Source organism: Malaya genurostris, chromosome 3 (genome assembly GCF_030247185.1).
Source record: "Malaya genurostris strain Urasoe2022 chromosome 3, Malgen_1.1, whole genome shotgun sequence".
Taxonomy (NCBI): Eukaryota; Metazoa; Arthropoda; class Insecta; order Diptera; family Culicidae; genus Malaya; species Malaya genurostris.
Window position 1 is genome coordinate 176,246,028 of NC_080572.1, and position 27,836 is coordinate 176,273,863.

Sequence of the window (27,836 nt, forward strand, 5' to 3'; positions counted from 1 at the left end):
ACAGCAATTTTCACTTCTTTAGATGCCTTCCGAAAACATTATTTCTTGCTTGATTTTGAGGTCACTTGATACTTGACCCTCACAATGCACACTATGTATACTCCTACGGCTTACTGTATTACACTCCGAACTAGACTTAACTTTTCACTTAATTCTTCAGAAATTGAGTCTGGTCTGTGCTGAACCGAGCTAAACTCTAACTTTTCACTTAATTCTTCAGAAATTGAGTCTGGTCTGTGCTGAACCGAGCTGAACTCTAACTTTTCACTTAATTCTTCAGAAATTGAGTCTGGTCTGTGCTGAACCGAGCTGAACTCTACTGAACTGAACTCTGATTTTTTTCCGACTAGTGGTTTTTATGTTCCTAACATTTCACTAGCTGTTCGGCCTAAACCCGAGACCATCGTGAACGTTACCGCGGTTGTCCGTGAAATTTCTTTGTTTACGCAGAGCACCTCAGTGTCGCGTAAACAAAAAACACCTCAGCAACCCCGAGCACATTCCAAGAGCGCGTAAACAAAAACTGCTGCGCCAATGCAAACCAGCAAATTTGCTAAGGACGCTGCAACAGAAAGTAGTGTAATGTGGATTTCTCGAGTACTAGAATGTTTATCGATCGAGTACCATTGACTTTAAATACTTTATTTGGTATTTCCTGATGGTATTTGAAAAATAGTATCAAACAAAGCTTTATGCTCCATTCTGAATAAACATAATTATATAAGATCAACAATACCTCCTTAGAGTAAAAACTTTTTCTTCCACCTGTACTATGATGTTTCAAATGAATTTACCCGTTTTTAAAAGAAATCATTTAAGTAGTAATTTAAAATTTTCCTACCGATTTGACAGCTCTTGCTTAAAGTGACATATATAAACAAGCAGTGCCTCTACATTTCATTTTAGCGTCATTGTGCCAATTTTCTGATAGTACCTGACACTAAACTATAGGCAAAACAATCTCAAAGCAATGGATTCGAAACAATTTCGTGAGATTATTTATGATTGCTTTTTGTTAAAAAAACACGGTGCTAGCTCAACAATGTCTTGAAAAGTGTACCATAAAAACAACCGTTTGTCGATGGTATGCTGAATTTAAAGGTGCTCCTACTATCACAGATGTCAAATGAAGTAATTGCACCTGTCTACCAGTCGTTTTTGGAAACCGTAAGTAAAAATTGCGTGAGATATCATAGGGCAGTGTGTATGCTATTTTGCATGAACATTTATCTATGAGCAAGCTGTTGCTGTGGGTGACATGGCGAAATTGTATGAATAGGACTTCGAATCGCTGCCATACCCATCATATTCACAGGATATGGTTCCCAGCGACTATAGTATGCTTGCATGTCTCAATAATGCTTCAAGGAAGAAAATTCTACTTCAACGAGGGAGTCATCACTGAAATAAACGCTCATTTCAATTTCATTTTCATTTCAACGCTCAGCCAAAGGCAAAGTCGCTCTTCAAGGAAGTTATTGAAATGTTAGAGAAACACTGAACTGATTGTGTTGCTTCCGAAAGAGACTATGTTGAAAAAGTTGAGTTTTGCAAAAAAAATGTGTATTTCTTAGTTAGTCCCGGGACTTTTTGATCCACGTGTTAACTAGGGTTAGCGTTTTTATTTCCGTTGTAGAAGGTTTTTCCGTCCTGTGGAGCTTCACAAGTATCATCGTTCCTGGCACTAGAAGGTTGCATGGTTTTATTTTTAGCGCTCATCAAGTTATCTTAAAACTTGGTGCCCTACTGCATTCGTTTTTTTTTTTCATTTTTGCATGAAACTTGCGTAAGTAAAGTGTATATTTACCGGCTTTCAATTATTATGCAATGGTAGCGGTTTCTGACTGTGTTCATACTTTCTAGGGTATTCTTTAGAGATAGTTAGTTCGTTAAAGATTGACTGAAAACGGTTTTTAAAAACGAATTAAACTCATCGTATTAATCTATGCTATGTGGTCCATAAACAACCACAAAAATAAAAATTACTTCTCCAAGATAGTCCGCTATTACAATTTTCAATTGGTTCAGCATTATTTCTTTCGATTTTCACTGTACACTATGGTCTTTTTTATGAGTTTTTTTTAATCGACTTTTTTATGCGAATTTTTAGAGTTATGCGGTTTTCTTTCATGCGGTTTTTTTATGCGAATTTTCAGAGTTATACGGGTTTTTTAATGTGAATTTTCAGAGTTATGCGGTTTTTTTTGCGGTCTTTTATGCGGTACGTAAACTCGCATAAAAAAGACTTCAGTGTAATTCACGTTTTTATTTATTGTATAAATTTACCGATTTTGTTTCTTGTACGTTTTTTTCACTGTCCCATTACTTATGTAGATTTGATCTGCAACATGATAAGACGTTCAGTTTTGGATATTCACAGATCTTTCCTAACGATTTACGCACGAAACAGTCACAGTTTACATGTTTTATTATTCTCAGTTTTGTTTTAAAAGTACAGAATAGTTCAAAATTTCAACTATAATTCGCAAAAATCATCAAGCAATTGTTTGAATGTTCAACAAATAAAAACTAATAATTTGCATTAATAATTTTGGCATTGGTTGACGAAAGCCTATGAATAAAAAATTCTAGCTATTACGATATATGTACAGTATACTAGTTTGACACAATCAAAAGTAATCCGCGTTTAAAATCGAAAAATTTAAATTTATATTTAATAATATTTTCAAATTGTAGCAAATGGAACATTGTATAAAATTTGCCAATATCGGAACTAATAGTTAGACACAGTTTATATGGACGATTAATGTGAGCAAAAGAATTAAAGAAACTGATTTGAAGACAGATGTTCAAGACGAAATAAGTGACGATAACAGAGGTATTTTGGCCCACTTTAGGATTTATTTTATTTTGGCCCACTTTGCGAAAATATCCACCAAATGTTGTAATATCTTTGAAAAACCCTTCCGCAAAAGGTTATTTAATGTGATTAGCTTCAAATTAATGCAACATGGGTTACTTAACATCGGTTAAATCCATAAAGTTTGTTAGGTGGGCCAAAATATATTAAGAGTAAGTAAATCTGTTTTACAGGAACTAACAAGTAGTGATACAATAAATTTCAGCTAATTTTTCGATCTCGTAGCCAAGAGGAAAAGTAACCACCGTATGCGAAAGTGTATTAGAATGTTGACCATAGTTGAAAGGTTATGAATGATACGTGTGTTCGTAGGCTTGCTCAGAGCGGAATTGGATTCTTTTGGTGATATTTGAATTAAGATAAAGGAAAACTACAGATTCAGCAAGCCGCTTATTTTTATTGGACTTGCACACTACAAAATCTGTAATGATCTTGATAAATATTGTTTTCGAAAAAGGCTTGCCGGATACAATATGTACATATAAAATGGAATTATACATTGCAAGAACCAAACAGTGAACGAAATAAAGTATCATAAAAATCAGATATTTTTCTATGGATAATCCGAAATATCACTATTCTTTGACTTTGACTGTGTTACTATTCGAATCGTATATCACTACTGGTGGCTGCTTTTCAGCACCGGACCACCAGTTTAGGATCGTTTACCTGTAGGTGTCTCCAGGAGGAACTTCACTTCACTTACCGGGGTTTTTGGCGGACTTTCTTCCCAACCTGTGGTCACTGAGTAAATCGTTCATTCGGCGGAAACAAAGTAACACAAAAACTGAACAAAATGGACGACACAGCTTGTATAAAGAAAGACCGTACAATTTAAAATTTTCAACTCTATATATTTTTAGCGCACGACAAAAAAAAACATAAAGGCAAAATGGTGCTACTTGCGCTTTTTATTTTGTCGAAAAACGTAACTTCGACGCTCCGTTGCGGCCGTGATGCTCGTTGGTCGACTTGGTGGTTATCTTGACGGTTGGCGGGACAAGCATTGGCTTCGGGGGCGATGGAAATGCGACGAGTGTCCAGAGGAAGAAATAACTCGGCCTGTGTGTAGCGTAGGCCTGCGTTTCACTACGAAGGAGGACCCGGGGAGTGGTGCCTTGCACAAATCACTACACGCGAGTGTCTAACTTTATATCGTTTATATTATAATATTATAACGTTTTCGGTCACTTCGGCAAATATCTTCCGCCGGTTCAACACTGTGGCGTCCTCAACGCCTACCAACGGTCACAATATGCCGTTTGCAGACCGGGATCGCACTCGTGCTAGCACTGTTGAGTTTGATATACCGGGGAATTTCGCATTTAACCGCACTGGCCCTACTCGATTTCCGTTTCTCGAATCAATACGGATACGATACGGATTACCACAGAGATCCCTTTGGATCTTTTGAAAACTTTATAAAGACACCGATTGAAACGCAATCACTTTGGGCGGGTGATACGCTGCTGCTGTCTTCACTCCTCCGGGTCAGAAAACTATTAGTTCCCCGCAAAGGTTTTCCCGCGGATTTTATCTGCTTGGGGTCCGTTTTCCATCTCATACCCACGACCATTAAATTTCTTACACACATTGAAATCTCTACTTGGATGTCTATTCTCTGTGTGTTTGGTCTTAAGCTGTTCATTCGCTTCATCATAGACTGTTTACCAATGATTTTTGAATTTGAATACAGTCTTTTTTAAAAGGTGTAATGGAATCCGTTACCTTTTGACACATTTTGGAGGATTCATCTACTTTGACACAAATTCGAAACCGTTAGCTTTGTACCAGACTACTGTGTCCCTCGCGTAATGCACTGATGCAAAATTCGTCTTTATCTGTGCTGTATTAAGCAGTTTCTCTGCTTATGGGGAGTGGCCGCCGCTGCAATCATTCCGGAACGTAAACATTCTCTACTATTAAATATCTTATCACAAATGGATTCGGAAGCGTTCCACACTCACAAATTGCTTGTCAAATCATTGCCTTTTTACCGAATATTTCTGAAAAAATCGACTTCTCGGTACCTTCAATACTTCGTCCAGTATAGATCGGGTAGAACTACCCGAGCAAAGTCAAACATCAAAACGAGAGCAAATCGAAATCTTATTATGATAGCAACATCACATTGAAATCTTAATTTGATCTCAGCTCATCAATTTTTCAATTGATATCACATTATGTTATCATTTTGCTGTTACTTTTAGAAAAAAAAACTTGGGAGGCAAATATTTTGGGAAACTCCAAAAATGATTATTCAAAAGCAACAACTTAATAACTGCATCAAAATAGGACTAATTCCATTAGGCGATACAAAAATGCAAAAATAAATTTTAATGGAACAATTATTTCTTTAATTCTATGTTGCATTTTTCAAAAATGCTTCGTGTGGCAGTAGTCCGGAACCTAACCATGATCAAGGAAAAGATTTTTCTCAACACTCTTGCAGCTTTTACACAAATAATCCTCTATATTTTTACTTGCGAGATTATTGTTTTAGCACCACATATCTGGAGGACATTGGATAGGTTGACGATCATTGTTGCCAGGCGCGTACCCAGAAAAAAATTTCGGGGGGTGTTTCAGAACATGTTGATTAATTTCCATACAAATGGAACTTTTTATATAATTATTTGAAATTTTTTTATTGTGGAGTCGTTTGTTGAGAATTATTCATTTTATTTTTTACTTATTTGAAAAAAAAAAGGGTTTACATAATATCATACTTTTTTGAGTTTCGGAGGGGGTTTGAACCCCTAAAACACCCCCCTGTATACGCGCCTGATTGGTGCCACGTCTATCTGAAGCTAGTTCATCTCCTTTAGCGATCTTCTGGCATACTGAGCCTTCACCAGATCCGGCCAAAAGGCTTCATTCTTTTTCGAGAACGAATAGCGGCTTGGGCATTCTCATCTCGCTGATCGTCAGCCACAGAAAGACCTTCGTCAGGAACTTGATATGAAAAATACATTTGACGTCAACGATTTCCTTCTGGTGGGGTACGTTAAATATCAGATTCTCTAACAGTTTTCGCGTTTAGTTAAAAAAAAGATGTTAAATGTTCTGACTATTATTTTCGGTTGATGTTTTGAATAATACGCTCTTCTTTATATCATACTAGCTGAATTACCCGGCGTTGCTCGGAAATGTTTCGTAAATACAAGGCCGCAAAAACAATTTTAGGAATTGTTCTGACCATTGAAATACTCAGAGCGTAGTGAAACACAACCTTTTTCCACGTAATCACTTAGTTGCTAGAAATATGCAGTACTAGTCAAGAAGTATAATTTTTTCATAAAATACGATCAATTCACTTTATACTTCCCATGTTTGGGGCACTTGCTACACTCCTTCCTTGAAATAACCCTTTAATCTATTTTGATGTGAAGGTAGTATCTGTATTAATCAAGAAGTATCGTTTCTCGTCCAATGAATTTTACATTAAACTCCTCTTTTGTTAGTGAACTTGCAACAGCTCTCTGCCCTCTGAGTAGTGTAAAAAATATCTGTGCTCGTCAAAAAAAGAGAGGGGGGGGGGGGAATGAAAATTGATTTTCCAGACTCTTTTCGCCTAGTCTATATCTTCCGGCTTCCCTCTTCTGTCGTCAAATAAGATAAATTTAACAATAAACCTCTTTTTAGAGGTACTTGCTACAAACTCCAACCTTTCATTCATACAATTTATCCTTTGCATGTTTGAGTTTAATCCCCTGTTAAAGACCCTAGCTAGGCCTCCTTCCCCATAAAAACACACTTATGACCATCTCTGAAGAGCAAGAAGTATCTGTGCTAAATTTGATAGCAATCCATTCAGTAGTTTCGGAGTTATAACATTAAAAACATTACACCCCCCTTTTCGAAGGCACTTGCTGCATTCACCCCTCGTCAATTCTAAGGTATGCATAATGTTTCTATGATCTTCAAAACGTGTCGATTCTCGTCAAGTTATGTGATTTTTTTCATAACCACACAAACCCCCCCCCCCCCTCCCTTCGTTTTAACCCAACCCTTCAAAAACATCTCTAAACAGTTTGAATATTTGATTGCATTTTAGCGCCACCAAATCAAAGAATTTTATTAACTCCAATCAACGACGTTTCAAATCATCATGTTTCAGAGATATAGCGTAATATGTCTTCTATCAGAAACTTTCGAGCGCTGTAGGAGCGCTTGGCGAATAAATTCCTAACTAACATATTTTTCATAATGTAGACCTTGACATCCCGCACAACTTTCCTCAGAAAAAAAAGCTTTGAAGATTTCAGGTTCTGAGATAGATCATATTTTAGCACACTAGCTCCATATTGTACAGCGATTTTGCATTAATATTTGAAAAACTTAGAAAACTAGTTTGAAAACCCTATTCTCTAAATAATGATCCCGAATTTAAGTCTACACAGGAATTAAAAATTTGCTTAATCAGTGTGATGCTGTCTGTGAGCAGAAGTGAGATACTCGTTAATTGTCCCAATTAGTCGAAATAAGTAAGATATTTTTTTGGAATCGAAATAACATATGATCTGAGATTGCTTATTGTCATATTCCTAATTCACGTTTCCAGTAAGCCTTTGCTGTAAAAGACTTCACTCTAAAGCGCTCGCTCTCCTGAGCCTAGAAATTCGTATTTCAAAGTGATTACATACTCGAGTAGAGTGAGATCAAATAAATAACTCAATTTGTTATTATGATGTTCACATGCTACAGTTTCTGGATACGAGAAAGACAAAGAGCACATTTTCATACCTATCAAATAGCCGCACTTCCATTCATGATGGTTGCGGGACGGATGCGACGAAACGAATGTGCGTCGGCTAAAACTACCTGTATACAGCTTTGTGAATCAACACTGCTTGTCATATGATCGAAAATTCTCCATCTACTCACAGCTTAACGTCACAGTCCATAGCATTCGCAGAGAGTTCGGAATCCAAATCACCTAGGTTCGAAACCCAAGTCTCTCTCTGTGGGAGGTGTTGGTGCTTTTGACGCTTATTTTATTGTAATATCGCCTGAAGGTATACTATCCCGGGTCTTTTGCCCAATCTATTTTTAGCTTATGCTCGCGACTTGTTTGTTTTCAGTAATGTCTTTTTAAAGCAAATCAATAACTGATTATGCATTCCAGTTTTGTTTTCGTTGTTTGATAATAACTTCAAATTGAAAACTAGTTTTGCTATCGACAAGAAAAATTCTATATCTTATTTAGATTTCAGTTTGCTTTCGTTGTTAGCAAAAATAGTTTTCTTTTTGCTATCATTGGGATATTTTTTTGCTTTCGATTTTGATGTTTTGCCACTTAAAACGACCAAAACAACAGCAAATTGAGTAATCGATAAATGCGAACATCACAACATCAAAATGAGTTTTCTATTTGATCTCACACTCTGCTCGGGTAGTTACTTAAAAGCGTTTTATAATTAAATTTCATGTAATATATAATATAATCTTAGATTACGCATACGATGTAATGTATTTTGCTATTGAATCGAATTCGATGGGAAATATTTATTTATTTATTTCGTCAAGCAAATGTATACTACATATAAATGGTTTACAATGTTTACTTAGATACTACGCATTATTTCTACGACTAAGCTGTAATTTCATTTCATTTTTGGACATACAAAGGTCAAGATGTTCGCAATATTGATAGTAGTGGCGCATTATACGATTGATAGGGCTATATTTTGCATAATTTGTTCTAGTGTTTCTTTCTAAAAATAATTTCCTGGTTCGTAATTGACGGCTAGGTGTATAAAAATTTATTTGCGATAATAAAGAAGGTGATTGAAATTACATTGTTAATTATCATTTTATGGTGGAAATGAGTACAACACAAATGTATGTGTAAAACACTTGAGTCGGTCAACTGTGTTTCAATTGATATTATTTGAATATTAAAGAAATTAATTATTTTTCACCCTTTGTCCATCATCATGGCGAAAGAAACGATGTTTTGGCCAGCGTTGCCAGGTCATATTTACAAAAATCTGTATTTATCGCAAAAATCTATCTGTACCATATCGGTATCAGAAACTCTGCTGCAGGTATCAACCAGGAAAATGTCACGGGAACTTGTTTGAGCGAGCAAACAAAAAGGCCCCACGACAACCTTTTCTCATGCCTATTCAAGCAAAACCCCAAAATCGGTATTTATCTGTATGATCCGCGTATTATCGGTATTTTGGAGAACATATCGGTATTGCGGCATGGAGGTCAAAAATCTGTATAAATACCTAGAAATCGGTATACCTGACAACGTTGGTTCTGACAACGTTGGTTCTGACAATAGTTCCACGACAAAAAGGCCTAACATCAAATGAGTTCCTCTCTGTTTGCTTTCGCATATGATTAAGGTAGCGCTTCGCCGTGGTCAGGTCGAAGCGAGACAACTCACTGCTTCCTCTTGCTTTGTCGCCGAAATTTCACGCAAAATTGCAAATTTCTCCAATACTAGCCCGATTCACGAAAAATCAAAAACATACGATTGTAGGTAAATGATCTTACTATGCATTTGGCGAAAAATACCAGCTAGAAAGCTTTTCTTTCGCGAGATTTCGTGCGAGTTTTGTTAAACATTTTGTTTTCTTTTTTCCTTTTCTCGCTATAAACAACTCGCATATGTAGGGATGTGCTACGTTTTCAACAAAGCGTCAAAGCTAGTAGCGATGAAAATCATTACTGATTTCTGGTTCTACTGAAACATGAATAGAAATTATTTTAGAAAGTAGTAACACTTAGTTACATTTTCTACTCATCTATATTCAACGTTTACGCAGAGAGAACGGACAACGAAAACAAAAGAAATGTTCTTAGCGTCTACCGCATGTGGCATTTTACACACCCCAATGCATGCGTTGACATTGTGTGCGTGCGAAAGAATAAGGAAAAACTCATTTAATTTTTAAAACTCGCACGAAATCTTTCGATAAAAACGTTTATCAGGCACAATTTATATACGAATCGATAGAAAAATTAATTATCTAGAATCGTATGTTCTTGGAATTTCTGTTTTCTTCTCCGTTTTCTCACAATTTTGGGTAAAGTGCGTGAAACCCCGGGATAGGCAGCGAACTCCCGTGACCACGGCGAAGCGCTACCTTAATACGGAGCCATTACTGCAATTTATCAAAAGTTTCCAATAGAAATCGAAAGCTAAAACCTCAAGCTTGAAAGTTTTGCGAAGAATAAGTCGTTAAATATAAAATCAGTGCGGTAAATCGTGAAAGAAAAAGTAAATAAAGTGAAACTGTCATTCGCAGTTAGGCCCTTTTGTTGTGTGACTGTTGAGTTTCGAGCTTAAGAGCAAATTCAGCAGCTGCAAGATTCATATGGGTGATCTATAATGTAAATGAAAATGAAACAAACGTATCCCCAGCAATCCGTTTTAGTTTTATTTATTCGACCAGTTCTACTGTCAAATTTAAAACTGGTATACATTGCCGTTCTATTTTTTCTATATTTGAAACACAGATAAAACGGTGCTGGGGCTGCCAGTTTATTTTGTTATAATTTCTAGATTTAAATTTTAAAACTGACATAATTTATGCATCTAGAACTAGAACACTCCTGAATATGCCCTAAGGTTTCAAGCAGTTTGGCTGTCATTCCAAGCACTCGATGTAGAATAAACACTGGTGTCGTGATAGGGCGGATTTTGCTGTATTTGTAAGTCTCGGTTGATTTTTCATTAGGTTGTGTAAGCAAGTGACAGTTTCTCTTTGTTTACTTTCTTTTCTATTAATCACCAAGCGGTTTCCATTTTTATCACTCAACTCTTTGCATAAAATGATACCCGAAACTTTCGACTTTCAAACAGAGTAGTGAAATCAAAGAAAATGTTTTTAATCACATCACAACAGTGTTGCATCCAGTATCCGTAAACAGATAATATTCACTGACGGACACAAGCGTTCCAACAGGCATCATTTCTCTTGCAAGTTCTCTCACTGAGAAGCTGCATGTACTGTCATTACTAATGGATGAGTTTCATTGAGAGAGATATTCCGTCAGTTCAGTCTGATGCTCACTTGGAGACGAATCAACATGACTGAAATCTTAGAATGACGGTCAATTTTCAAAATTTCCGTCGTGATCGTCAATTGCAAGGACAACGTTTTCTCGGTTTGTCTTAGTTCTTAGAAGGAAAATTAAAGTGCATTCGCTATGATGTGATGTCAGAAAATGATAATGAAGATCATAGTATTATCTTTTTCAATTTACTATAAAACTATAAACAGACCGTTTTAAAAACAAAGCGAGAATGACCGATCTGTTCTCTCATTCGAAATATTTTACTCTCTGCGTGTTGCCACTCTCGCGTCACTGTTGTTCGTGTTCGCCGTACGCTACCCATGGCATGAATTCGATCAACGTTGAATGACGATCATTTTGGTTCGTGACGGAACTACTTCGTATGATTTGACGTGTGGATGATGATCACGACTCAGTGCAACTCTGCATCACAATAACCGAGAATTTTCTAACGAAATTAGGTATGGCACCGGGATCCACGATCCAAGCAAGTTAACATCGGAACAAAATATGGTACACACAATTTTAATTCAGAGCCAATATGTGGTGTTTCCGGGTATGGAGTTCAATTCCTCCAAGTGATCAAGTATTCCCGTCTTGGTAAATGAAACTTTGTTCTTGGTTATAGCAACTGAACGTGAACGTGACGGATGATCCTGAAACGCTTAATTTCAGCCCCCTGCTATGACGTCATGAAACTGTGGCCAGTATCATTCTGCAAAAACCAAAACAATGAAGAAGAATGGCTAACAAAAAAATGGATATTACCAACTACTTGTTTATTCAGTACCCTTTACCGCACTTCACCGCAAATTATCAATCAGAATATCATCACTACACAGTTAGAAAATTTCGCTGAATTCGGTCATTTTTTACCGAATTTTCAACAGCTGAACGTTCGGTAATCAGTTCGGTAATTAAATTGATTACCGATCGTTCGGTAATTGCTGAACTGTCAAACAACTACCGTAAACTGTAAACCAAATCAATCTAACTGATTGTTCGGTAATTTTGGGTTTCTTTGTTTTCCTTTGGTTAAAATTCTGGATTTTCGGATTTAAAAAAAAAACAACACAAATTCACAAAAACGAATGACGAAAATTCCAACCTGCTATGGTTTTATTCCACGAAAACAAAGGGTCAAATGTTCAGGCTGACCGGAATTATGAGCACCTTCCAAAACACTGCATAATCCGTCGAGTCCACCAGAAATTACCCTCGAACGATTTGTGTAGGCCGCAAGTGGACAAGTGATCCAATTTTTTTCTGCCTACACGCAGAGAAATAGAACACATTAGATTCTAATATATTAAGTCTTTAAATCAACTTCAAACAATTGTTTGAATCAAATAAAATTATGTTTGAATTAAAATTTGAATCAAATAAAACTCTTTTTGAATCAAATTTTGTGTGGTAATGGATATTAGATTCAAATATATTGAGATATGGGTTCAAATTTCAAAAATTTATTGAAACATCAAAAATTTGTTTGATTCAAATGCTTGTTACAGTACATTAAATGTATTTGAATCAAATATGTTGTTGGATAGACCCAAAAAAAAATTGTTGACTTTGGAATTGAACTGAATCAAATATACAGAGTTTTAGCTTTAAATTCATGGGCGTCGATTAAAAATTTTTGTCCTTGAATCAAATGCCAGTGATTATTGATTCTAAATCATTTTCATTGAATCAAACATTGGGACTAGTTGATTTTGTGATATTTAACACATTTTTTTTCTAAGATTTCATTTTGTTACATCACTCAAACGGAAAACTTCGTTCGTGAAAGTAATAATTTTCGAAGCAGTTGACGAATTGAAACTATCTGCACTATTGAAATCGTTATAATTGTGCGATACCATATGCTTTCATAGGATAGGTAGGTTATGAATTATTTATGTACATGGAACTTACATTTGTATTCATTCCAGAGAACGGTTTCACAGTGGAGGAAAATTTTTAAAGAAAGGAAGTAGAGGAGTCAATACCACAACCGTACTTAGCTGAGCACACAAAATTCATTCAATAATAAATAAAAATTTTATTCACAATAACTAGCCAATTTTTTTAAAATAACAATTTATTGAATTAAAAAAAATCCATCATTGAATCTACACACAGTTGCATGAAAGCCTGATTTTAGAAACAAAACTAATTTGTTTTGAATCAAATAAGAATTGTATTCGAATTTAAGTGAAATGAAATTCAGGTGGGAATGAAATATATTTGAATTCAAAGAACAATATATTTGAATTTAATGTTTATTTTATTTATTTCTAATAATAATTTGCTTTGATGTAAATATCAAATGTATTTGAATCAAAGCAAAATGAAAATAAGCGCTGATTCAGAATAAAATATTTTTGAATTCAAAGTTTAATATAATAAAATTTATAATAAATTTTTTTGCGTGTATAAATGAACAAAATGCTTTTAGTGGTTCAAATGTTTTAAAAATTTTAGGACCTGTATCTCAATCCATTCGATGAACTCCTCAAGATTTTTTTCGTTTTGTTAATAAAAAGACACTGAAAATTTTCATAACTGTTTGACAGTTAGTTTCAAGACAATCAGTTTTCACTTAGGTTCGGTAATTGGAAAATAATTTTACTATAAGGACGGTATGATATTTATCGTACTCGGCGACTATTCAGATGTACCGTATGAATTGTATATCTATTTACAGAATTCTGTAATGAAAACTTGCGAAAATGTGATCGTCCGGTAAAAATTTGCATAATCATTGTAAAATGAAGTTCATGTTCCGAAATATCGGTAATTTCTATTGATTACCGAAAGTTTTCGTCAAAAAAATTACCGAACAACGGAATCGAATCTTAGTGTGTACGATAAGGAAATTAAGATTTTACTCGATTTGAAATGCTCGAATGTTTGTTTACCATACTCTGAGCGCTCTGATTGCCCACCAAATGCCCCAGATGTTGGCAACGATAGCACTTGCTGCAGCGCCCTATCCTTGCCACCGGGCTGCTTAATTTTTACACTTTTCTTCCCCACATCTTCTTTTTCCAAAAAATAATGACCACACTCAGGGCATATTCAGTAGTGTTTTAGTTCTAGATGCATAATTTATGCCAGTTACAAAATTTAAATCTGGATTTTATAACAAGAAAAACTGGCAGCCCCAGCAGTGTTTTACTCGTGTTCCAAATATACAAAAAATAGAACGGCATCGTAGACCAGTTTTAAATTTGACAGAAGAACTAGTCGAATAAATAAAACTAGAACGACTTGCTGGGGATACGTTTGTTCCAGTTTCTGTTCTATTATAAATCTTCCATATAGAACTTCTGGCTGCTGAAATTGCTCTCACTCTTGAAAAATCTTACCACCTGTCCATTTACCATCGTGACTCGATATAACTTGTCAGATCGTCATTACAAAGCAGTTTGTCAGTGCTTGGAACAATACGCAGAGTTAGAAATCGAAAATATTTTTTTAAAAACCTTAAAAATGGTTTTGGAAAGTACAATGTTGTGCTTCGATAACAGCGATTATCAACGAAATGGCGATTATTTTCCTACACGGTTAAATGCTCAGAAGGATGGAGTAAACTTGGTATGTCTTTCAAAGGTTCGCTCCAATCCCGAAAACAATGTAGGATTATTGACGCTGTCCAATACGACCGAAGTACTTGCCACGCTCACCAGTGATGTAGGTCGTATTTTATCGAAGTTGCACCTAGTAAATCCGGGAGGAGACATTAATCTCCTAACGGGACTAAGAATCGCCCATCTAGTTCTCAAACATCGTCAGGGTTAGTTTTTCTTGTTCAATTGCATTTCGATGAAAATTGAAATTCTTTTAAATTCTAGGAAAGAATCACAAGATGCGTATAGTAGTTTTTGTGGGATCTCCCGTTAGTAATGACGAGGGTGATCTGAGTAAGTTGGCGAAGAAATTGAAAAAGGAAAAAGTGAACGTAGACATCGTGAGCTTTGGAGATCACCAGAAAAATAATGATGTATTCACATCTTTTATTAACGTGCTGAATGGAAAGGACGGAACAGGGTCCCATTTGGTGTGCGTTCCACGTGGTTCGGTTCTTTCAGAAGCTCTAATTTCATCGCCAATCATTCAGGGAGAAGATGGAACTGGTGGGGCCGGTTTAGGAGGTGCCGGATTCGAGTTTGGTGTTGATCCAAATGAAGATCCAGAATTGGCATTGGCTTTGCGTGTGTCGATGGAAGAGCAACGCCAACGTCAAGAGGAAGAGCAACGTCGTGTCCAGGCAAGTAGTGGAGCGGAAGTTACGACTCAAGAGGGAACATCGTCTGGTGGACCAACCTTGGTCAGTCAACCGAATACAGAAGAGGCATTATTAGAACGAGCTCTTGCTCTTTCGACCGACGATGCAATGCCGGATTTTGCGAACATGACTGAAGAAGAACAAATTGCCTTTGCCATGCAGATGTCAATGCAAGACGCTCAACAGGACACACCTATTTCGCAACCGGCCAAACGTCAAAAGAAAGAGGAAACACCAATGGAAGTAGATGAAGACATTAATGAAGTCATTACCGATCCTGAGTTTTTGCAGAGTGTACTGGAGAACTTACCGGGTGTAGACCCACATTCAGAGGCAATTCGTGATGCTGTTGGTTCGCTCAACAAAGACAAGAAGCATTCTGATAAAGAAGGAGAAGATAAAAAGTAATGCTGGATCTGATTGCTTTCATGAATTTTTCGTATTTCATTGTATTCTGATGTTCCGCTACAAATAAAACAGTTGAATATATGGAAATTACATGCGTGCATATGCTTGAGAAACCCATTTCTTTCATTTGTCGCTTTAATTCTTAAATGGCCTATGAATTATTCGAGTATAACAGATTGGATGAAACAAATACTGTTTGTCATAGGACTTTATTACCGGATCACTACACGGTGACAACCAAGTAAAGTGGTTTTTATCACGAAAGTTGCTTCAGAGAACAAATAATTACTCGGATGAGCTGGTTACATCACATCACTAAAGTTTTTTAGAAAATTGTTTTTTTTCACTATAGTGATTACTTCAATGTGCTGGTAGGTGATAAGTAAAATCAAGTGAAGTGAAACTAGGTACTGTAATAAGGTAAGTAAACGAATGGAATCTTTTTTGTATTGGGCACACACATAAAAATAATAATATAACTGATTGATGCAATAGTTTATTCATAAACTAATAGTTTTTAAGCAAAACCAATATGTATCTACTTTCAGTATCTACATTAATTTAAAGGTATGTTCATTTTGGCACTCTCATGACGAATAGCATTAATCAGATCATAGTTGATCAAGAAGATAAATCGCAAGTTAGATATCTATAAAAATAAATTATTAGATTTAAAAACGAAATATAATTCGAATTATTACCTCTATAACGCAATTATTGTTTAATCTGGTTTTATTTCCGTACATGAGTGGATTCCCATCTATGTAGAGTGGCCTTTTACCTTCATTGGTAATGAAAAAGTCTCCGTTACTGCGAAGCTTTATGGTTCCTTGCTTTCGAGAAACCTTACATGCTGGACCCTCCAGCGAGAAATCAACATCAACAACAGCATCTTTCGTAGACCGACCAAAAATGATTTCACGAGAACGCATCAAGAACCGGACCAATCTTCCACGGAGTACTGCCAAGGTTTGATTATCAAAATCAGGAGAGAATCCTATACCAGTCAGAGAATCAACAAGCACATTCCAGCGAGAGAGCTCATTCTCCAAACTACGGACTTCTTTCTTACTTTTGCGATCAGCCAGTGCCAGTTCAATTTCCAAACTGTCGTCTCGTTGTTCTGTTAAATCTGCATCATTGATCAAATCTTCGGCATCGGAAAATGAAAGTATATTATCACTTTTTGGAAGAGATTGTACTGATTGATCGGGTAGCAGTGAGTACTGTTTCATTAGCTGCCAATGAGCGAAAAGAGCTTTGGCTGTTCGTGCTTGATAGAAGACGGTAGCATTTTTGTCCAACAACTCTTGAAATGTTTCTAAAGTTGGATTATCGTTTGACTTAATAGTGCCGAGTAACTCCTCTTCGACCACAGTATAGAGTGCTTTACTTTGAGCGGCTTCCACAATTTCCGGGTGCAAGTTCCTCATCGCTGCTACTGCAATTCTCGAAATAGGCTCCTCGTATAAAAGTGAATACCATCTTGCTTGCATCTCCTGAATAGTAAACTTGCAGGAAAATTTTGTACCGCGGTGTACCATACGTAAATCATTGGTTTGTAAAATGCCAGTTATCAATGCCAAATCGTCAACGGGCTTCCATCGTCCTAAGTCCTTAGTTGCAAGAGTCTGGCTACCGCCTTTCTTTTTGCTTTTTCTACTATTTTTCAAAATCTTCTTCTTTTCATTAACTGAAGCATTGGAATTTAGTTGTTGAAGTAAGCTTGTAGCCGGATTTGGCGCTGCTGGCTGTGAGAGCGGCATCAACGGTGGAGTGACTACGGTTGTTAATGGGGTTTGAGGAATCGGTGCTGATAGTGTATGCTCTACTATCGTAGGAGATACAGATACTGGAGGAATGGTTTGGGTAGTAACAGAAGGTACGGTATTTGGAGCTCCGAAAGGAAGCGTCTGTGATATTGTTCGAGGACGACCGATTCCTTTAAGTTGTGGTTGCTGTAATCCTAAACTGTATTCTACAATTTCATCATCAAAACGTTTTCGTTTGATCGATCGGGATGAACTGAAAGTGATACAATTTACATAATTTGATGCAACACAAACGATAGGTTTATCACCTTCTGCGTTTTTGATCGCTGCTGAAATCCAGACTTGAGTTGTTAGAATAATCTAGGTTACTTTCATTTCTTATACTGGAATTAAAATCCATGTTTGCTACGATTGAAATAAATCAGTTTTTTTAAAATTCAGAAATAAACATAGGAACGCTACAATAAAATTTTGACGTCTTTTGAAACAGCGTTTGATGCGCAGTAAATTTTGACTTTTCTCTATACACTGAACAAAAAATTTCCCAATAATGCAAACCCGCTCGTTCACGGCTGGCAGCTTTCCCCATAGACGTCGGGCTGCCATTCCGGTATTCGGCCAGAATTAAGGCAAGAATCAGGCAACAATGCATCAACCGTTTCCGGCAGAGTTTCGCCAAGCGGTTATTAACGGTTCTATCCATAGAGACAGCCAGAACCATTTTGAATCAGTTCTACATATTTAGCGCTTTCGGTTATATTTTTTCAATAAGAAGTATATATGATGAACAGTAACATTGCTTTCTTACTATCACACATTATATGTAATCATTGATTTCTCCTAATACCCATATTTCAATCTCATTTACACCAGGACTTGTTTTTATAATTGTATATACACGCAGGATTGACGAATATCAAATGAAGTCAAACAAAAAATAATAAAGGAAGAATGAACAAGCAAGACACGTCTAGCGAGAGAATGGCTCAATTTTGACAGCCTGAGTAATTATGACAGCAGTCGTAATGGAACTAAGATTCTGCCGGTTACCAGAATGTCTAATAAGGTATCCAGGGAATTTTTCTGAGCCACATGGACCCGATTCCCAAAAATATTGGGTTAGTGCACGATCCGTTCAATGTTCGAATTGAGAGAATTGACCTCTTTTTTCGAACTTCGTTCGTCCTACAGTTCACGGATTACAATGAATCACAAAACATGCGGAAAAAGCTGTGAGAAAAACAACAAGAGTTCTTGAGTTGATTTTTCATGGTTGAATGAATGTATTGTTTTTGACATTTTCCTCTATAATTCAGCTGATACCCAGCAACTACTTCAACTTGGATTAGATCTTAGATAAAAAAAACAAGGAAATTGCTTAGGCGCAATTTCGCGAATAATTTCATCGTTAGTTTGAAATTTGACGGTGGAGTAATTATTCAATCTGTTGCAAGATCTTGCAACTAAAGACTGAAACTTTCGTTCATTGTTGGAAAATAACTATCAAACTATCGAAAACGACCATGGTATGGGGCAGTGTTCTTTTATTACTATCATTTATTTATACCTGGTTTTAACCTTCAGTAGTCGTTCGCTGGGTTTGGTGCAGGGTTACATTTGACAATAGATTAAAGAAATACTCGAATGTCAGATTCTAACCATCAATAAACATAACTCGCGAAATGATTCATAGCCGCAGTTAAAAATTATTTCTGTGAATTTGTTTAATACTTCTAGTAAATAACAGTTTTGAGACGTTAGAAGAGTACGTGGGCTCGAGTGGTAAAGAATTCAGTTGGCTTATGCAATTCACCAAGTAGACATTATCTCACGCAGAAAAACAGGTTGCTGATCGAACTTCTAGATATTTGCCTCTGTTTTGGTTCGTTTTTTTTCGAAATAGAAATGGCTGATTTGGTTGGAGAGCGTTGACAAATATGCTAATCCGCTGATAGAGTCGGTATCTATTTCTCGAATTTCACAATTATTCCACAAACTAAGGGTAACCCCTAAAGTTTCGGTTAGTTCATTTGTTTCCGTTTGTGTAGAACAGCCATATGTCACCGGTATGTTAGCACCAGCCATTTGAAAGTACACCGATCACGTTGAGTCCCTCGCGTTTCGGGCCCCAAACACTGCGATGTTTTGATACTCATCGCGACTCTCAAATTGTGAAAATTACCTCTACTTGATGTTCCAAAACACTATCTACTGTATTTTACGTAAACCGACAAGTTATTGTGAGAGAATCGATCCAAAAATCTCTAATTTTCGTGCAATAAACTAGGTACACCATAAAACGATTGTGTTACTGATGTGTGTTTATTTATGTTGCAATCAGCTGATTTTGAAGTTCCGATTTTGATCTCAACAAGATGGCGTCATGACATCTGGCCCTGGCCCCTCTCGACATCAAAAACAGATATATAATTAGATCTCAGACATGTGCTACAGAAATAACAAGACAGTAAACGTAAAGAAATATAATACAGTAACAGTTACCGTGGAAAAGTTTAAAGTGTCTGTTAAAAACACTTGTAAAAGGCACACCGAAAATTAGGTACATAAGCAATCTTCAGAAACATTATTTTTTTATCTTTAGGCCCCTCCCGAAACGAAATCCTGGATACGGGCCTGCAAACAGTTGCATAATAACATAGAAAGTGAAATTCATTGAAGAAAATGGGTTAACGTCGAATAATGCTAGTGCAATTTTATCAGCTATAGCCTGTCGAAATTTCTGCCAAGCGGGTCTCTATGTATCATATTGTTTTACAGTGTACAGAGCAGCTCTGATGTCATTCTGGAATGATTCAACTGAAAACATTACGAAAAGGTGATAACAGATTGATCCATTTTAGTTTTTCATTGACCAGAGATATATCAACAAAGCAGATTATTTTGTTCGTTTTATTCAACGGGATTTATATTGAACTTAATAGGTGAGCTCTGAAACACAATTGTTACTGAAGCATTCGGAATGGGAGACCCCACTGAACATCTACTGGCGTTGAAAGGTATTTATCTAAAGTTATGATTTGACTACGGATCATATTAACGATTATCTTGTTAAAGTTATGCGACTTACACGACCAACATTGGTAAGCTCACAGATTATCACCGCGGAAGCAAAAGATTTGCCACAAAACACATTCGACAAAGTCCTAAAAAGCAATGCTACGACCGTTCATGGTAGTGAAACACTAGCTGCTGGTCAGTTTATGCTGCTTCCTCAAAGTTTTGGTAACATATATTTGGGAGAAACTTTTTCCAGTTACGTGTGCGTCCATAATTGCCGGGCTCATCCCGTGAGTAATGTCTCGGTCAAGGCGGACTTGCAGTCCAACAATACTCGGATAAGTTTACCCATCCATGTAGACCAGCAAGGGCCGCTAACTTTACACCCCGATGAAACGCTAGATGATGTGATACATCACGAGGTGAAGGAAATCGGTACCCATATGTAAGTTAGTAATTAAAGTAGTTTAGATTTTTATTAATTTTTTCTTGAAATATTAGATTAGTTTGTGAGGTATCCTATCTGTCGGCGGCAGGACTAGAAACATCATTCCGAAAATTTTTCAAATTCCAAGTGGTGAAGCCGTTAGATGTTAAAACCAAATTCTACAATGCTGAAACCGACGAAGTGTATTTGGAGGCACAGATTCAAAACATTACGGTAGGGCCAATTTGCTTGGAGAAGGTCGAGCTGGAAAGTTCCGAACAGTATACTGTTGTTTCATTAAATAATCTACCGTCCGGAGAATCTGTGTTTTCGCAAAGAACAATGCTACAACCACAGAATAGCTGTCAATTTTTGTACTGCATAAAACCTGTACCGGAAATTATGAACGATCCGAAAGCATTGAAAGCAGCCAATAATATCGGAAAACTTGATATAGTATGGCGGTCAAATTTGGGAGAACGTGGTCGTCTACAGACGAGCCAACTTCAACGTAGTGTAAGTATGTTTTCATAAAGTGTTGGCACAAATAAGCTAATATACTATCGTTATTTATCGTTTCAGCCCATTGAATATGGTGACCTTAGATTAACAGTGATTGAAGCCAACAGCACTGTTAAAATCAGCGAAGGGTTTGATTTCAAATGTCGGGTAACAAACACTAGTGAGCGATCGATGGATTTGGTTATGAACCTGAACACGAAAGCCAAAATGGGTTGTGGTTATACGGGGCAAACTGAAATCGCTTTAGGGACATTGGAACCAGGAAAGTTTACCGATTTCAACCTTACCGTTTCGCCAGTGCGATTAGGATTAATCACGATTAGCAGTCTGCAGTTGACCGATGTTTTCATGAAGCGAAAATATGAGTTTGATGATTTTGTTCAAGTATTTGTGGTAGACGAAGATTATGAAGAGAACGATTTTCAACTAGACAAATATGTTCGATATAGTATCCCTCAGCCAGTTTAGAAGGTATTCTATTTAACTTGCTTTATTTATTCAAGTATTACGAATGGAAATATACGTAGTTACGAATGGTTCATATTATTGAATTCAGATCAGTACACCATATTTTGTAGTTTTGAACCGTGTTTCTTCGTTTCACTTGCCCATCCGCTGAATGGACCACTCCTGCTGGCAGAGTGGGCAACGATTATTCTGTTTAATCCACAACGACATACAGCAATGGTGGAAGGAATGATTACATTCGCCCCAAACTACAACGCAATCCTGACGTCCGAGAGTGTCCTTTTTGCTCTCAGCTTGACAGCGTAGGCAGGCATCTGAAAACAACAAATGAAATACGATTATTGTTAAAGATCTTTGTGTAAGGTACGGACCTTAATTCTGTAATATGATGAATCATTCTTCAAATCGCATACCATTCTCATTGAGGGCAGCGTGATAAGATAAAAGATAAATTCGATCAAATCGGACCATCGTACGATATAAGTGCGATAGATTTGGGCTTTATTATTTGAAGAAATGTTATTTAGTGCATGAGATTATTTTCAACCTGTTCTGGAAGAGATTGAATAAATTTTCATATTATCAAAATGCGTAATGTTTTCAAATCTGTTTAGTAAAAATCAAAACTGTGTGGCCATTCTAGCTCCGTTTCAATCTTTTATGTTACTCACTAATATTGTGCGTTCGAATCGTTTTTAAAAAGCCCTTCCTGAATGTCAATTAAGATAAATTAACGTTCGAGGACAACATTGATTAGCGAAAAATAGATGTGCAAGCTAACGCAAACGATTTCAATTGATAATATTACGCACTATCAGAGAATCAGTATGCTTTGTGAAACACTATCCATGCATCAATAGAGATGATAAAAGAACACACAGTAGCGAATATAAAGCGCAATACTTTTATACATACAATATTAATTCGTTCCATTGTCATCGATCCAATCATTCGTGCATAGTCAATAATTTTTCATTAATGGAAATGATTTTATTTGGAGACTTAAGACTAATTTCGATTTGATTTGTGGTACGCGAATCGTTGGAATTTGTTATGTGAGTCTACTAACTGATCGTCAAAAGGTGAGATAACTGAGCGCTCGCAAGTTCCTAGCTCATGTTTCCCCAGAATCTATGATGGAATAGGAACAATAGAAGACGAACATTAGAAAACGTCCCAAGTACAAATGACAGTTTCTCTTGCGATTATTACGGTCCAATCAGCAATCCTTCCAACTAACACTTCACACACTAAAAAACTTTCGCAGAATTCGGTAATTTTTTACCGAATTTTCAACAGCTGAACGTTCGGTAATTAGTTCGGTAATTAAATTGATTACCGATCGTTCGGTAATTGCTGAACTGTCAAACAACTACCGTAAACTGTAAACCAAATGGATCTAACTGATTGTTCGGTAATTTTTTGTTTGTTTGTTTTCCTTTGGTTAAAATTCTGGATTTTCGGATTACAAAAAACAACACAAATTCACAAAAACGAATGAAGGAAATTCCAACCTGGTGTGGCTATGGTTTTATTCCAAAAAAAAGGGTCAAATGTTCCGGCTGAAAGGAATTATGAGCGCCTTCCAAAACACTGCACAATCCGTCGTTCACCAGAAATTTCCCTCGAACGATTTGTGTAGGCAACATATGGAAAAGTGATTTATTTTTTCTGCCTATAAGTAAACAAAATATTTTTAGTGGTTCTGTTTTAAAAACTTTAGCACCTGTACCTCAATCCATTCGATGTACTCTTCAAGTATTTTTTTGTTTGGTTAAAGTTTAACGACAATCAGTTTTAACAGAAGTTCGGTTATTGGAAGATAATTTTACCATACGGACAGTATGGTTTTTACCGTACTCGGCGGCTGTTCAGATTTACCGTATGAATTGTATATCTATTTACAAAATTCTGTAACGAAAATTTACGTCAAACTGATCGTCCGGCAAAAAATTGCATAATTATTGTAAAATATAACTCATGTACCGAAATATCGGTCATTTTTATAGATTACCGAAATTTCTCGTCAAAAATATTTCCGAACAAAGGAATTAATTCTTAGTGTGCACATAGAATAATAGCAGAAACTATCAACTTTCTATATGCACTGTAGAAAATTATCAACTTTAGATATGCACTGCCGTAATAATTGCAAGAGGAAGTAAACAAAGGGAAACTTTCATTTGCGCAGACGTTTAATCAACCTCGGTCGACGTCCGTAACCGTTCAATGCCGGCGATAGTCGCCTGATGCAGCGTGTGAATCGCTCTTACATATTGTTTTATTTTCATCACGGAACATATTGGCCACCAATATTTTATTGGGGTTGTCGTTTTTTTTTCATCGGACATAGAAATCTCAATAGGCGGTGAGATGTTACTTTTTACTTTCACTTAGAGCATATTCAGTAGTGTTTTAGTTCTAGATGCATATTTTATTTCAGTTTAAAAATTAAAATCTGGATTTTATAACAAGAAAAACTGACAGCTCCAGCAGCGTTTTACTCGTGTTTCAAAAATACAAAAATAGAGCGGCAGCGTACACCAGTTTTAAATTTGACAGTAGAACTGTTCGAAAAAATAAAACTTAAACGGCTGGTTGGAATACGCTTTTTTCAGTTTCAGTTCTATTATAGAAAATAGATCTCCCATATAAAGCTTCCAGCTGCTGAATTTGTTCTAAGCAGAAAATGAATACCACTCGATTCTGATTTATTCTTTTGAATTTTAGTTTCAATTATTTATCACCTCCTTTTCAGCTTTCGTTTTCTGAGACAGCGTTTCTCCTGTTGTCGGATTTTACTCTGAATACCTTTCTTTTCCTCCTCATCTTTTATTCTCTTATTTGGAGCTGGAAAAACCCCATTGGAGTTAGTTTCTCTCAAACTTGCTCTTCAGCAGGCATAAAACCTCCTTATCTTTTGCTTCAACAGATTTCAATCATCAAAATTCCTTAAATCTAGCGCTTCTATAGTAACTAAATCTAATGAGACAACAACATGAGGAACGATTTCTTGATAACATTACGTGATAAATGAAAGTTGAAAAAATTGAAACATTTGTTCAATCTTGTTTGTCTGCTGCAGAAATTATATTGACACCCAGCAGCATGGATTTTTCCCTAAACGTTCTGTGTCGACGAATCTCTTGCAGTTCACTTCGAACTGTATACGGAACATGGACCGTGGCCTGCAGATTGATGCGGTTTATATTAACCTTAAAGCGGCATTTAACCGGGTTGATCACGGAATTCTCCTAAAAAAATTAGAGGTACTTAGAATGGAGTTAACATGAGGTACATGAGGAGTTGCATGGTTTAAGTCTTACTTGACGAATCGCTTTGTTCGGATTAAAATTGGAACTTCGACATCGGAGACCTTCACGAATCTTTCGGGAGGGCCTCAAGGTACTATCCTTGGTCCGATACTGTTCTTTATCTTTATTAATGATCTATCAACGCTGTTACCGCCGAAATGCCGTTCATTCTATGCTGACGACACAAAACTTTTCAAAAATTAAGTCTCTTGAATTGCCTGGAGTTGCAAACAATGCTTGATACATTTCAAATACGGTGTACTAACTGAGTTTTAAACTGAGTATCGAAAAATGCAGTGTTATCTCTTTTCATCTAAAAAGTGAACCAATAGTATTCGATTACAGCATCGCAGGACACACGCTAACGCGAACAGAACATGTGAAAGATGTCGGTGTGATTCTTGATCGCGAAATAACCTTCAAACTTCACTACGAAAATATTATTTGCAAAGCAAACCGGCAATTGGGATTCATATTTAAAATTTCCTCCGAGTTTCGCGATCCTTTGTGCATACGATCATTATACTGCTCGCTGGTACGATCAGTGCTTGAATCGAACGCGATTGTTTGGTGTCCATATAATTCAAATTGTATATTGAGGATTGAAACAGTGCAACGCAAATTTGTGAGATACGCATTGAGACTTTTACCCTGGAACGACCCCATACAGCTACCGTCATATGGGGATCGTTGCCGTCTCTTAAGCATTGAACCCCTGGAATTACGAAGGACATATGCTCAAGACATTCGCAGCGAAATTGCTTCTTGGTGCTGTTGACTGTCCTGCATTACTCGAACGTTTGAATATGTATGCTCCAGAAAGATCTCTTCGACAGCGTAATTTCTTGCTCCTTGAAACACAGAACGTATACTGTGGCATGAGCCATTTAGAGTTTAATTTGTCTTCCAATTTGTTTTATCGTAAGCTACTTGACCTTTTTCGTGTTGTGTTCCATGATAATTTAGCCTAAGTTGAATGATCTTTAGTTTAGTTTAGTTTATTCATTAAGACACCTATTGTCAGATGGAATATACAGCAACAAATAATCAAATAAACAAATCAATATGCGGCACATGCTAGCAATGGGCTCGTTATATCCATAAATAGTTTTAACATAGGGAATCCGAAGAAAAAAATAGGATCGTAGAATGTCTAATTGTAACAATTGCAATAGCTCGGAGCAATCGATTGGCGACTGACGTAGGTCTGCCACAAAACTAGCCTTACAAATATCGCGACGGACAGATAATAAATCGAGACCAATCAGTTTGCAGCGGTCATTGTATCTCGGTAGGTTTAAAGGATATCTCCATGGAAGACGTCGAAGAGCGAAGCGGACAAATTTGCGTTGAATCGTTTCAATGCGTTGGATACCGTTTTGGTAATAAGGTGACCAGATAACAGCAGCATATTCGAGAGTTGAGCAAACTAAAGTGCAATACAGAGCTTAGAAGCAATTCACATAGGAGAATATATTTAGCAACGCGAAAAACAAATCCTAATGTCACTAAATTTCTGTTTGAGCTGTTAGTAGAATGTTCTCACTAATAGTACTGTTGTTGTACCGTTGAACTCCACTATGTTATATCACGTCATTACACTCTCACAAAGTCACTATTTTTCCGAAAGTGTATCAAACGTTATAATACAGATACGTATTTCGGAATGCTATTTGCATCCTTCTTCAGTGTATCGGTTTTATAAGTTTATTGAAAGAATGCTGCAGTGAAGTTCTATTTATACAAACGTAAGTAGGTAGAAACGTAAGTAGGTAAACCACAAAAGGAAAAAAAAAATTGAAAAGGTAAAAACAGGTAACAGAAAACTGGAAGACTTAAGTGTTTTCTATGTTTGTTTTTATCTTGGATATGGGTAGTAACTGGAAAAGCCAAGAAGATCTATTCCCTTGGTCTCGGTTTAATAAAGAGATGGAGTTGTTTTTGAATATTTCTAAACTTTCTGCTGAATCTAATTTCCATGGATTAGAAATTTGACTTAAGATTTTTATGTCATTAGTAGTGAGTTCATGATCTTCAAAAAAGGCATGTTCTGCTACTTTTGACTTGAAGTGATGTGGTAATGCAAATGCAAATAGAATTCCGAAATACGTATCTGTATTATAACGTTTGATACACTTTCGGAAAAATAGTGACTGTGAAAATAGTGGCCAAATTCAATTTGTATTAATTTCAAGCGCTGCAAAGTTAGACCAGCAGCAACCGCAATTGAAATCTTGTTTAAGGAACGAATGCATCTAAACGTTAATGATGTAAGTGAGATTCAATGCAACAAGGCGTCTAACTATGTGTACATTATGTTTAAACGTGAAAGAGGTGCAATTGCATTTGCTTCGGTTAATAACAGGGTGCACAGTGTTGATCATGACAATGTTTTGTTTTTTTTCGGGTATCCGGATTCGTGCGCGAGTGATACGTATGCAACTACGTAAAGCAATTCCATCTTACATCATTTGTGATCAAGACGGGATACATCCGTGTAAAACGCTGATTACGTATGAAAATCAACTGGTTACATGTCAGTTTTGTGAATAACCTGCACACTACGGCAAACTTTGTACTGAAACTGCGAAAAGGACATTTTCAAACAAAAACAAGGACAACCGCCCAACAACGGAAACTAGTGAGCGCAGTACTCCTGTTGTACCATCAAACCAACCAGCAACTGCAATTAATACACAACAAGGAAAACGAAAAA

The 27,836-nt window shown here is 36.5% G+C and overlaps 4 protein-coding genes across 4 annotated transcripts in view; 2 read left to right on the plus strand and 2 right to left on the minus strand.

Moving 5' to 3' along the window:
* Positions 1 to 14,301: 14,301 nt before the first annotated feature.
* Positions 14,302 to 15,686, plus strand: LOC131436273 (26S proteasome non-ATPase regulatory subunit 4). Its single transcript, XM_058604905.1, has 2 exons — positions 14,302 to 14,699; positions 14,758 to 15,686. The coding sequence occupies exons 1-2, from the start codon at positions 14,396 to 14,398 to the stop codon at positions 15,597 to 15,599; spliced, it is 1,146 nt and encodes a 381-aa protein (XP_058460888.1). The 5' UTR covers positions 14,302 to 14,395; the 3' UTR covers positions 15,600 to 15,686.
* A 396-nt stretch (positions 15,687 to 16,082) lies between these two features.
* On the minus strand, positions 16,083 to 17,875 carry LOC131436272 (microspherule protein 1). The gene is made up of 3 exons (XM_058604903.1): positions 17,680 to 17,875; positions 16,301 to 17,624; positions 16,083 to 16,248 (listed from the first exon to the last, which is right to left on the minus strand). Exons 1-3 carry the CDS (start codon positions 17,769 to 17,771, stop codon positions 16,156 to 16,158), a joined length of 1,509 nt encoding a protein of 502 aa, XP_058460886.1. The 5' UTR covers positions 17,772 to 17,875; the 3' UTR covers positions 16,083 to 16,155.
* A 2,242-nt stretch (positions 17,876 to 20,117) lies between these two features.
* On the plus strand, positions 20,118 to 22,394 carry LOC131439225 (probable trafficking protein particle complex subunit 13 homolog). Its single transcript, XM_058609989.1, has 5 exons — positions 20,118 to 20,207; positions 20,314 to 20,388; positions 20,447 to 20,834; positions 20,891 to 21,332; positions 21,399 to 22,394. The coding sequence occupies exons 2-5, from the start codon at positions 20,352 to 20,354 to the stop codon at positions 21,804 to 21,806; spliced, it is 1,275 nt and encodes a 424-aa protein (XP_058465972.1). The 5' UTR covers positions 20,118 to 20,207; positions 20,314 to 20,351; the 3' UTR covers positions 21,807 to 22,394.
* Positions 21,813 to 27,836, minus strand: part of LOC131439226 (RING-box protein 2) — a 101,426-nt gene continuing 95,402 nt past the window's right edge. Inside the window, exon 2 of the mRNA XM_058609990.1 lies at positions 21,813 to 22,120. Coding sequence (XP_058465973.1) covers positions 21,939 to 22,120 — 182 coding nt within the window. The 3' untranslated portion in view covers positions 21,813 to 21,938. The remainder of the gene's footprint in view (positions 22,121 to 27,836) is intronic.

Excerpts from the sequence above, each read along its gene's own strand:
- LOC131436273 (XM_058604905.1), top strand. The coding sequence starts at position 14,396 with ATGGTTTTGGAAAGTACAATGTTGTGCTTCGATAACAGCGATTATCAA. Across the intron at positions 14,700-14,757 it reads AGTTCTCAAACATCGTCAGG|GAAAGAATCACAAGATGCGT; the intron begins GTTAGTTTTTCT and ends TTTAAATTCTAG.
- LOC131436272 (XM_058604903.1), bottom strand. The coding sequence starts at position 17,771 with ATGGATTTTAATTCCAGTATAAGAAATGAAAGTAACCTAGATTATTCT. Across the intron at positions 17,625-17,679 it reads AGCGATCAAAAACGCAGAAG|TTCATCCCGATCGATCAAAC; the intron begins GTGATAAACCTA and ends TATCACTTTCAG. Across the intron at positions 16,249-16,300 it reads ACAATAATTGCGTTATAGAG|ATATCTAACTTGCGATTTAT; the intron begins GTAATAATTCGA and ends TTATTTTTATAG.
- LOC131439225 (XM_058609989.1), top strand. The coding sequence starts at position 20,352 with ATGGGAGACCCCACTGAACATCTACTGGCGTTGAAAG. Across the intron at positions 20,389-20,446 it reads ACATCTACTGGCGTTGAAAG|TTATGCGACTTACACGACCA; the intron begins GTATTTATCTAA and ends ATCTTGTTAAAG. Across the intron at positions 20,835-20,890 it reads AAGGAAATCGGTACCCATAT|ATTAGTTTGTGAGGTATCCT; the intron begins GTAAGTTAGTAA and ends TTGAAATATTAG.